Source organism: Eublepharis macularius, chromosome 9 (genome assembly GCF_028583425.1).
Source record: "Eublepharis macularius isolate TG4126 chromosome 9, MPM_Emac_v1.0, whole genome shotgun sequence".
Classification (NCBI taxonomy): Eukaryota; Metazoa; Chordata; class Lepidosauria; order Squamata; family Eublepharidae; genus Eublepharis; species Eublepharis macularius.
The window spans coordinates 43,462,503-43,472,073 of NC_072798.1; the positions used below are offsets into that span (position 1 = coordinate 43,462,503).

The 9,571-nt window shown below is 47.3% G+C and overlaps 4 protein-coding genes across 4 annotated transcripts; 1 reads left to right on the plus strand and 3 right to left on the minus strand.

Moving 5' to 3' along the window:
* Window positions 1-897: 897 nt before the first annotated feature.
* Window positions 898-2,166, minus strand: LOC129335611 (histone H3). Its single transcript, XM_054988302.1, has one exon. It carries the CDS (start codon window positions 2,161-2,163, stop codon window positions 1,753-1,755), a length of 411 nt encoding a protein of 136 aa, XP_054844277.1. The 5' UTR covers window positions 2,164-2,166; the 3' UTR covers window positions 898-1,752.
* A 1,138-nt stretch (window positions 2,167-3,304) lies between these two features.
* LOC129335927 (histone H2B 7-like) lies at window positions 3,305-3,994 on the minus strand. The gene has a single exon (XM_054988815.1). The coding sequence runs from the start codon at window positions 3,716-3,718 to the stop codon at window positions 3,305-3,307; it is 414 nt and encodes a 137-aa protein (XP_054844790.1). The 5' UTR covers window positions 3,719-3,994.
* A 753-nt stretch (window positions 3,995-4,747) lies between these two features.
* LOC129336069 (histone H1.03-like) lies at window positions 4,748-5,448 on the minus strand. Its single transcript, XM_054989040.1, has one exon. It carries the CDS (start codon window positions 5,429-5,431, stop codon window positions 4,784-4,786), a length of 648 nt encoding a protein of 215 aa, XP_054845015.1. The 5' UTR covers window positions 5,432-5,448; the 3' UTR covers window positions 4,748-4,783.
* A 1,937-nt stretch (window positions 5,449-7,385) lies between these two features.
* On the plus strand, window positions 7,386-7,796 carry LOC129335600 (histone H3). Its single transcript, XM_054988283.1, has one exon. It carries the CDS (start codon window positions 7,386-7,388, stop codon window positions 7,794-7,796), a length of 411 nt encoding a protein of 136 aa, XP_054844258.1.
* The last annotated feature ends 1,775 nt before the right edge of the window (window positions 7,797-9,571 follow it).

Sequence of the window (9,571 nt, forward strand, 5' to 3'; positions counted from 1 at the left end):
GTAGCTAGCCTTGCATCCTGCAGCAGCCATTTTGTGGCTGGCTCCACCTCCCTGCATGAGAACTCCAAAGGCTGAAAAGGGGTGCCTGCCCCGGACCAGTGACTTCTAAAGGCGTGCAAAACGGCCCCAGCCAACCTAGGAACAGAGATGTGTTGTATCCTATAGCATCTGGCTTAGGTTCCTTTCTCAGACATGCTGTTCTTTGACTCAGGCTGGCATCTGCTGCCTGAGAACATCTTGAGACACAATACCAGATTAAATCAGGTGGTTTAAAGAATTTTATTCTGAAGGCACAGAGTTGGCAGGTGCCCTTTTTAAGCAGGTCGGCCTCCAGGCATTTATGCCCATTAGTTTCGCTACAAACACCTTCCCACCCCCTTTATATCCAACCGCACCCCCGAGGGCATTCCGAAGTCCCGTCCAAAAGTCCAGATGTTCCCTCTGCTCCATGATCAAAGGCTGTAGCACAGCAGTCATTTACCTTATTTGCTGAGTTACGTCATTCGAGCAACAGACATTAGTCGCAAAATTTTCAAAAATGGGTCCTCTCGAAAGGTTAACTGCTTGAAAAGCACGAAAGGAATTTCACTCAGTAGGAAACGGACCCGCTGGTTCTGCGTTCCTGAAACTAGAGGGCCGGAACCTCTACGCCGACTCCAGCCAATGTTCCCAGCATAAAATTCCCAACACCTCCAATCAACCCCCCGCTTTGTCTGAAGAAAAGTAGAAAAGTATGCAGTTACTAACTGACCAGTTTTGATCAGGCATCTGATGAAGAGAACTTGATTCTCGAAAGCTTATGCTATAATAAAATTGGTTAGTCTTAAAGGTGCTACTGGACTCTTTGATTTTGCTACTACAGACTAACACGGCTAACTCCTCTGGATCTATAACTGACCTGTGTGATTGCTCAAGTACTGGTTTCTATTTTCTCGTTAGTTGTCTATTGTTCGATAGGAAGCTATTGTGAAAACTGCGTGCGACAGAGAAACGTGCCGCCTAAAGGTTGTTGTCCTGAATAATCCATTTATTTGCAGCACTTGCCGACACAACTAAATAGGATTGCGTCCGTTTAGAACTACTATCAGCTCATCCCCCAACGTTGCAGAAAGGGCTCTCCTGCCACCAAAGACGGTGGAGAATGAGGGCAATTGTATTGTAGCTCCCCTCCCAATAAACAGTCGGAGGTATTTCGAAGGCTAATGCAGATATTACACGGTGATTCATAAACCGAAAGCCCAGTAGCCTTGAAAGACCATTTAGTCCCACAAGAGCTCTCCAGAGTCAGTTAAATTCATCCGATGGATACGGAGAGCCAGCCCGTGCTGCGCAACCGCCCTATGTAAAACTGAGCCAACCCCTAGCGCGGGCTTTCATTTTAAACGGCTCTCGAGTGACTTACCAATCAGAAAGCATTCACACTCGCCATGGCTGACCTACACTTCATCTTACTGGCTAAAACAGTAAACTATTCCGATTAGGTAAATAAATTTTAAATGCCAATTTCAAAGTTAACACAAGTTAGCCGCAGCTAACTATTCCGATTTCACTCCCCTACTTAAAAGTAAACTCCCACAGAACTTTAGTCATGGATTAAAGACGGCAGTTCGTTAAACTCAGTTATTGCGCTTTAAGGAAACGAGTGACAACTCTTTTTTGAACAAGTAGTGGCTCTGAAAAGAGCCTTTGGGGTTATTTTTGGCGGTCGAGCTCCAAGGGACGGAGCGGAGCAAGCAACGGGAGAGGAACGCCTTAGGCTCTCTCCCCGCGGATGCGGCGCGCCAGCTGGATGTCCTTGGGCATGATGGTCACCCGCTTGGCGTGGATGGCGCACAGGTTGGTGTCCTCGAACAGCCCCACCAGGTAGGCTTCGCTGGCCTCCTGCAGCGCCATCACGGCCGAGCTCTGGAAGCGCAGGTCCGTCTTGAAGTCCTGCGCGATCTCACGCACCAGCCGCTGGAAAGGCAGCTTACGGATCAGCAGCTCCGTCGACTTCTGGTAGCGGCGGATCTCCCGCAGAGCCACTGTCCCCGGCCGGTAGCGATGCGGCTTCTTCACGCCCCCGGTGGCCGGCGCGCTCTTGCGGGCCGCTTTGGTGGCCAGCTGCTTGCGAGGCGCCTTCCCGCCGGTCGACTTGCGAGCGGTTTGCTTGGTACGAGCCATTCTCCTGATAAAAAGCAAAGGACTAAATAAAACCTAGAGCGAGCGCGCGTCGACATTTATACACCAATCCTGCCTTTTGATTGGCTGGTACTAGAATCAATGCTCTTCTGCCATTGGTCGTTGTCGTAGTTTTGATTGGACAAGGAATGAAAACCTAAATCTCATTGGACAATTTGAAAAAACCCGCTTTTAACTTTTACAAAAAAAGCTTCTCTTTTTGTTGTTTTTCCCTCGTCTCCATTTTGTATTTACGTAACTGCATTTTAAACGCCAAATATTCGTTTAAGTGAAGTCTCAGGCTGCTTGTTTGTTCCTGGATGATTCCTCGGAGAAATCCCATTATTTTAATTTTGCTAAATGTAGAACACACTTTTCCCCTTTCAAATATCCCCCCCACACACGCACACATACACAGACCAAAAACATTTCCGTAAAGAACATGGAATAATGAAACGGAGGAAGGGGATTCAGTCATCCTCTGCCTATATACATTTACATATGTGTATGTAACATAGAGCTGAAAACGTATTCTGTTGTTGGAGGGGTGAAGCTTCCTTGATAAACATCTGAATAGGGCTATTCTGTTCACCAATTCCCAGACATATCTCGGGAGGGCTAATTGTCCTTGAGAAGGTGAAATTTTTAATCCTACTGTTGGTTGTACGTGTCCGTTTTTCTCATTCTATTTCCAAGTAAAAAGAGAATCTGGAATGACTGGCCAATAACCGCCTAACGCGGGTATTTCGAAATTCCAACGGACGTTGTCAGAGGCTGCTTCCTACGCGATGGTTGTTCAAACATTTTGACTGCAAAGCACATACCTAACTTGGAACAGAATTTGTAGCGACTATAGCTTAAAGACTGAAATCGCAGTCAACCTTTTTTAGAAAAAAATATTTGCTTGAGCTTTTACTTCGAGAACACAAAGTTATATTGAAAGTATTATTCATATTGCAATACTAACCATTTTCTTGGGAGTAAGCCTTGTTGAATACACCCGCTGAGGATGGAACTGTAAGGTTAGGACTGCGTAACATTAAACTAAGTTTTTCGAAATGGGGAAAAATGGTTTTAAAGCGATAAGGCTCTTTTATTGAAGAAATGGTGGCTCTTAAAAGAGCCTTTGAGTTCAAGGGGGAGTTTATTTAGAACTGGTGTATTTGGTGACAGCCTTTGTGCCTTCAGACACGGCGTGCTTAGCTAGCTCTCCCGGCAGCAGAAGCCGTACTGCTGTTTGAATCTCCCGGGAGGTGATAGTGGAACGCTTGTTGTAATGGGCTAAACGAGTAGCTTCTCCGGCGATACGCTCGAAAACATCGTTCACAAAGGAGTTCATGATACTCATAGCCTTGGAAGAAATGCCAGTGTCCGGATGAACTTGCTTCAGAACTTTATACACATAAATCGAATAACTCTCTTTTCTAACCTTCTTCCGTTTCTTGTCTCCTTTTTTGTGTGTCTTTGTTACAGCTTTCTTAGACCCCTTCTTGGAAACCGGGACAGACTTAGCTGGCTCTGGCATCTTGGCAACACTATCCCCTCCAACAGCAAACATGAGAAGCGCGGCTTCTTTTTATATAGGCTTCATGCAAATCAGAGGCTTGTAGTCCTCACTTCTTATTGGGCAGCAGTCTAGAATAGTAATAAGCTTATCGTTTACCCTTTCTGATTGGACAACTTGATACTCAATGCCTATTGGTTAAAATGCTCTCTATTTGAGCCAATCACAAGTTGCTCTGACTCCGATGGGAAAGGCCGACCAATAAACCCCGTGCAAAACAATGTTCATTCACAAAAAAAATTACAAATTATTCCGAGAGCCACTTCCCAAATAAATAAACGTCCCTTTCTCTTTACTTTGGCGTAGGAACTGCAGGATTGAACCGGACTTCCGCGTAAAGATACTATAAGTATGATGACTTCACATAGTAAAAGGTCTCTCTTGCCCTTGGCACTAGCTGAATTTTGGAATATATGATCGTCCGTAGACGTTCCTGTCCCAAAAGTACGTTGTCTTTTGACAAGTATTAATCATGCTAGAAATATATTGGGATGCTATACTCGAACGTTTTTCACCTATCACAATCTAGCTAATGAAATGCTTATTCAAGAGTCCCATTGAGGTCAATGAAGCATAGCGTTGAAGACTAAAATTGTAAAAGCAGTAATATAAGGGGGGGGGGTGCTCCTCATTCTGTCTGGGAGAATGCAGAGGCCCGAATCGTTATTTAAATCGGAAACTTTGCCGGCAACAGAAAAACCAAGCGTGGAGGTCCGGGGTACTTGCTCGTCCTATCCATTTTCGGTCCTCTCTCGCCTAAAACTTTTCCTAAAATACATTAACCGCAGTGCAAACAAAGCGTGCTGCACTGATCTGGGAAGACCCCGGCTTCTTCCTGTTACATGTGTTTTAAAGTATCTTCTCCCTCCCCCTCCATGCCTGTGCTCTGAATTCATCACTAGTAGGTGAAGTGTACCGCCCGAGAAGCCAGCCCGAGGCTTGCGCCAAGGACAGCTCCAGGAACGGCCTCCTGTACCCGGGTGCGCGCCAGCTCTTTTGGGGATCAAGTGGGTGGCTCTTAAAAGAGCCTTTGGGTTTTGGAAAGAGGCGGGTCCGGCATTACTTCTTCTTGGGCGCCGCCTTCTTCGCCTTGGCCGCTTTGGGCTTGGCCGGCTTGGCTTTCCCCGTCTTGGGCTTGGCGGGTTTGGCTTTGGCCGGGCTTTTAGCCACCTTCTTGGGCTTGACGGGCTTGGCCTTCTTAGGGCTCTTGGCGGCTTTCTTGGCGGCCGCGGGCTTTTTGGGCTTCTTGGGGCTTTTCTTGGCGGCCACGGGCTTCTTGGGCTTCTTGACGGCGCCAGCAGCCTTCTTCGCCACAGGCTTCTTGGCCTTGGGCGCCTTCTTCTTGGGCGCCTTCTCCTTGCCCTCGCCAGTCTTCTTGCCCAGCTTGAAGGAGCCGGAGGCGCCGATGCCCTTGGTGTGCACCAGCGTGCCTTTGCTCACCAGGCTCTTGAGACCCAGCTTGATCCGGCTGTTGTTCTTCTCCACATCGTAGCCACCGGCCGCCAAGGCTTTCTTGAGCGCGGCCAGAGAGACGCCTTTGCGCTCCTTGGAAGCGGCCACCGCCTTTGTAATCAGCTCAGTAACGCTGGGGCCCGACGCCTTGCGCGCCTTCGCACCGCCCGCCTTTTTCGCCTTCTTGGCCGGAGCCTTGGAGGCCGGGGCGGGCGCGGCGGCAGCGGCTGGCACGGCGGGTGCCGTTTCGGACATGGTTGCAGAGTACAGGAAAGGAAATCACCGATGGAGGAAAAAGTGAACCAAGTAGGTCAGGCGCCGTTTATTTATAGAGAGGAGCTGCTCTGTGATTGGTCCCCTGCAAAACCCGCCCCGCTGCCTGGCAGAAGGGACTCTTCCGACCGCTCCGGTTGTGTTTCTTGAGAGGGAATAAACTGCAAATTTTGCACAAAATCTGCCCCCAACTCGTCAGTTCTTCGAACCGAGGAGAGCAGAAGGGGGCTGTTGGTATCCGTCTCGGTTTTGGAGTGGCAAAAGAAAACAGAACGATTTTAAAAGGGCTCCGAAACCTCCAGTGCAGAAGCTGGGAAGACCTCGCAGGAGAGAAACTTTTGTTTTTCTTTGTAAATTAAAGCCATGCGATTGTCAAAAATGCCCGGAAAACTGTGCGGATCGTATCTTCAGGTAGTAATGCCTGTCGCAGGACCTACTGGGAAAGATTTGTACTCGTGTGTTTGCTGTAAAAAGGTTTCACGTAAACGGAGGTAACACAAACTTCCACAAAGTGCATTCACCATTGCATAGTAGCCAAGCCCTACTAACTTACCCATCCTAGAAGAAAAGGGGTTAAATGGTGTACTAAAATGTTGTAGGGCATTGACACTAGTCTGAAGGTTGTTTTGATACATAAATAATTGTATATGGTCCCCAAAATATTTAATTCAGTTTAATTCAGAATTCAGTTCTGCACTACACAACAGCCTGCAGTTTCATTGAGATGAAGCTAGAGCAGAGGTTCAATTTGATAAGAGCTGTAATGAAATAAAAATATTTGAGTTACAAGAGTTAAGTCAGTTCAGTTACTAACTGTTGTCCCGGTTCTATATATATATTAAGGAATAATATATGATTGGTTCATATCCACCTCTTCTTTCTTATTACTGGCTCCAACTATGCAAACTTAGGATCTCATTCTAAGGATAAGAACAAAATGCATTTCTTCTTCAGAGGTAACCCCTTGGAAGCAAAGAATACATAATATTAAGTAGGCTTTCAGATAAGATGGCAATTGAATTTAGAGTGAGTGTAGTTGATACCTCTCTGTGCCTGCTAACTAGGAACAACCCCTCTTTAAAAGTTTATTGCAGAAACTACTAAGTGTCAAAACTTTTAATTTTTAAGTTTGTTTCAATTACTCTTTAAGGCCATAATTACTGTGATTAGATAGTTCCTCTGACATTTATGTGAAAAATCAGTTTTCCTTTTGGGCTACAATCTTAGAAATAACTTCTACCGAGTTAAATGGAGTTCATTTCCGAGTAAACATTGGTATCCAGCCAAAGTGAAGCACTTTTCAATAGGAAAGTTTTAGGTATATGTTTCAGTGTCCTCATACTACAATTAATGTACCTAACAGGGCCCAATTTGGATTTTACTGGAGATTTTCTTAAAGTTATCAGCTTGAGGAGTCTATTTTGTTCTCCAGTGAAATAAGAATGGGAAACCTAGAGTTTCCCAAGCAGTTAGATTTCCACGTTGAAGCCCACGATTTTTTTTAAAAAACAGATCTAAAGATCAGAAAATATGAAAGGTCAGAAAGTTTCAAAAACAACCCACACTTGCTAAAGGAAACGTTGTAAACCTTCCTAGGAGCTTTAAGGGAGCTGGAACTAGGCGAAACGGATTTCTAAATGAAGGAAACCCTCAGTCAGCCTTCTAGGCTCACGAGCTAAATGGGCGCCAGCCTGAGAAGCGGGGCTGGATGCGCGAAGAGGCTGCTGCGCCTCCCCAGAGCTGCGGAGAAAAGGATGCCAGCGGGCGGCCCGTTCCCGCGCCAAAGCGCGAGAGTTCAAATGCAGAGACGCTCCAATGAAGATTGTTTCCCGCCTCTCTGCCAATCCAGACACAGATCGGGACTATAAAGGAGGTTGCAACCGCGCGCCTTTTCTCTCGCAAGGGTTCGCAAGAGCCTTCTTCAGGGTAAAGGAGAATGGCCCGGACGAAGCAAACTGCGCGTAAATCGACCGGCGGGAAGGCGCCTCGCAAGCAGCTGGCCACCAAAGCGGCCCGCAAGAGCGCGCCGGCCACCGGGGGCGTGAAGAAGCCGCATCGCTACCGGCCGGGGACAGTGGCTCTGCGGGAGATCCGCCGCTACCAGAAGTCGACGGAGCTGCTGATCCGTAAGCTGCCTTTCCAGCGGCTGGTGCGTGAGATCGCGCAGGACTTCAAGACGGACCTGCGCTTCCAGAGCTCGGCCGTGATGGCGCTGCAGGAGGCCAGCGAAGCCTACCTGGTGGGGCTGTTCGAGGACACCAACCTGTGCGCCATCCACGCCAAGCGGGTGACCATCATGCCCAAGGACATCCAGCTGGCGCGCCGCATCCGCGGGGAGAGAGCCTGAAAACTCCCTTTTCCTCACCGACCCGCCAAGAGAACCCCAAAGGCTCTTTTCAGAGCCACCACGTGGTCACAGGGGAAGAGCTGGTCCTGAGCCAATGTCCTCTTTGCCTTCATGGGCTTGCGCTGCGTGTATTGGTACTCTTAAAGAGAGAAGAGGGGCGCAGGGAGCATTCTGGGCAGCCTCTTAACTCTTATCTTGTCAGCTTTATGAACGTGGCTTTTCTGAATAGTTCTTTTATGAGGGAAAAGGAACGGGGATTTAAATGGGGGAGGAGGGACTGCCTGGATCGTGGTCTGGAGATCGGCCGGCGCCCAGGCACATCGACCCATTAATTTCGGAGAGTTCAAAGCGAAAAGCTCGCGCGCTTCTTCCAGCGCGCGTTCATCACTTGCTAACTGCATCCACTTAAAAATATTTTTGTTTACACTTTTTTGTGTAAACCAGAAACCGGGTGGCGACCCGTCATCTTAATCGCAGTCTTACTGGGTGCCCTTGGCGCGACTGTCCCAACCCGGACACGGTTTGGCTGCTGCAGCGGAGAAAGGGCCCGTTGGAACGGGGGAGGGGGACCAAAAGCTGAAAGTCGGTTTCTGCACCCAAAACGTGCACCATTGAGCCAGACTCAAATCTTACAATTATTTCTGGGGAAGTTCACTGTCTTTTATCAGTTTAATGTAGAATGTAGTCTTCTGTCTCTAGCTACAGTAATCTCTAACAGTAATCTGTTTAATTGTGCCTCCACCAAATTTACTAAGGGAAACTTCCTAAGATAAAACAAGTCTCCAAACCCTTAACTTGCCTAAAGGGAACAGTCACTGATATTAAGGAATGGATCATTTTGCCTACCACTTTGAGCACTTAGAGGATCCAGCTTCCTTTTGCATGGAAATAGCCGCCAAGGACTTGCCTGGCTAACTCTGAATGAAAATATTCACATGCAATTCCTTTCTTCTGAACCTTGGTTACTTTGGCACTTTGTTTCCATTTAAAACCAGGGGTTTCTCAGTCAACTGCACCAGCCCGTTTATGACCCAAACTGAACATGTAATGGTCTCTTCCACAAAGTTCATCAAGCCCATTATTTCCCCAACATTACTCCTCAGGTTCCTTTGCTGCATATGCCAGGGAACTGATCTTAGGTACTTGTGCATGTGATGTAGATGCTTTACGCCCCTCTCTGATCCATGGCAGATAAAATATACTAGAGCTGAGAGTTCCATCTCTTTACACTTGGAAAAATAAGGACTCCCTTTATGAAGCCAGCAATTCTATTTTAGATACTGAAGGAACATAAAATGTGTATGGGGCAGGGTTGTCTTGCACATGCACCCTATATGCTCTTGGTACCCACATATAGCAGTTAGTCCCTGGCAACTGAGCTTCTTCTAATGTTTTGAGTCTGCCTTACAGCAAATGTTCAGAGGAGACAACAAACATAGAAAGACTTAGTCTAAAGAACTTGCCCCTTTCTCAAAGGATTTGACCAAAAAACCAGGCGTTCTGAACTTCAGCAAGTCTGCAGTGTACGTTTCGCTGGAGATGGGGCAGGGGGAGGGAGCAGAACTACACATGCCATTCTGAGCTCTCTGGAAGAAAGGTACAGGGAAATGCAATGAGAAACATTTCCAAGTTTCTCCAGTGCTTCCATGTAGCAAGTGATTTGCAGTGGCCAGGCCTACATATACTCTGCATGTGAACAGCTGTGCATGGTGAGGGTTCTAAGCTTTCATTTACACAGAAACAATTCAAGTTTCTAACCCTCTATGGTTATGAGG

Bases quoted from the DNA above. Each gene is read 5' to 3' on its own strand.
- LOC129335611 (XM_054988302.1), bottom strand. From the start codon at position 2,163: ATGGCTCGTACCAAGCAAACCGCTCGCAAGTCGACCGGCGGGAAGGCG.
- LOC129335927 (XM_054988815.1), bottom strand. From the start codon at position 3,718: ATGTTTGCTGTTGGAGGGGATAGTGTTGCCAAGATGCCAGAGCCAGCT.
- LOC129336069 (XM_054989040.1), bottom strand. From the start codon at position 5,431: ATGTCCGAAACGGCACCCGCCGTGCCAGCCGCTGCCGCCGCGCCCGCC.
- LOC129335600 (XM_054988283.1), top strand. From the start codon at position 7,386: ATGGCCCGGACGAAGCAAACTGCGCGTAAATCGACCGGCGGGAAGGCG.